General features: G+C 33.3%; 1 protein-coding gene across 1 annotated transcript; it reads right to left on the reverse strand.

The window, feature by feature from the left end:
• Positions 1–29: 29 nt before the first annotated feature.
• EAH_00066920 (hypothetical protein) lies at positions 30–869 on the reverse strand (the record flags this gene model as incomplete). The annotated part of the gene is made up of 2 exons (XM_013392637.1): positions 30–101; positions 840–869. Coding segments are annotated over 2 exons (102 nt in total), but the record flags the coding sequence as incomplete, so codon positions are not given.
• Positions 870–1189: the final 320 nt, after the last annotated feature.

A 1189-nucleotide genomic window follows, 5' to 3' on the forward strand; every position in this document is an offset into this window, starting at 1 on the left:
TATTTATTTATTTATTTATTTTCTCGTACCTGCACATCGCCGATATTTCGCTGGAGTTCAAACAAATCACAAAAAGACCCCTTCTCTAAACTCTGCACTTCCTGCACGCAAAACCCTAAACCCTAAACCCTAAACCCTAAACCCTATATAACCCTAAACCCTAAACCCTAAACAATAAACATTGAACAACGAACTCTAAATCCTAAACCCTAAGCCCTAAACCTTTAACAATAAACAATAAACAATGAGCAATAAACCCTAAACGATAAACCATAAACAATAAACAATAAACCCTAAACCCTAAACCCTAAACCCTAAACCCTAAACCCTCAATTGTAAACATTAAATTGGCGTGTCTTGCGAAGCTAACAATCTCTCCTAGCTGTTAATTTGTGTTTATTTGTTTGTCTTTGTTATATCTCCTTATTTATTTGTCTTTGTTTATTTGAAGTAATTATTTGTCTCTCTCTCTTTACTTCTTCTTCTTTATTTCTTTCATTCTGTCTCTGTTTATTTGTTTATTTGTTTGTTTATTTGTTTACCTATTTGTTTATTTATTTGTTTGTTTATTTATTTATTTGTTTGTTTATTTATTTGTTTGTTTATTTTGCTGTCTCTCTTTGTTTATTTGTCTCTATGATATTCTTCGTTATTTGTTTTTGTCTATTTAATTATATATACTTATTTATTTATTTATATTATCTTTATATTTATATATTTACTTTTATTTGTTTAATAATTAATGTATTTCTATTATTATATAAAATAGCTAATAAACAAATAAACAAATAAATATAATATTAATAAATATATATTAAATTATATTTTTATTTATTTACTTCGATGAATGTTCGATAGCGCTGCAGCATCTCTAACATATCTTCGCCTGCTGAACTGAGGTGCAGCGACTCAACCAGAGGCAGCACAGCCCCGTTTGCTGCTGCAGATAAACACAAATATAAATTCAAGCTAACATCTATAACAAATATTAACAGCAACACCAACACTAGCTGCAGCACCAGCAGCAGAAGCAGGGTAGCAGCAGAAGCAACAGAAGCAGCAGCAGCAGCAGCAGCAGCAGCAGGGTAGCAGCAGAACGAGCAGCAGCAGCAGCCGGGTAGCAGCAGAACGAGCAGCAGCAGCAGACGCAGGCTAGTAGCAGAAGCAGCAGCAAAAGCACCAGCAGCAG

The sequence above is a fragment of the Eimeria acervulina genome, genomic scaffold (genome assembly GCF_000499425.1).
Source record: "Eimeria acervulina Houghton genomic scaffold, Eah_scaff2578, whole genome shotgun sequence".
Classification (NCBI taxonomy): Eukaryota; Apicomplexa; class Conoidasida; order Eucoccidiorida; family Eimeriidae; genus Eimeria; species Eimeria acervulina.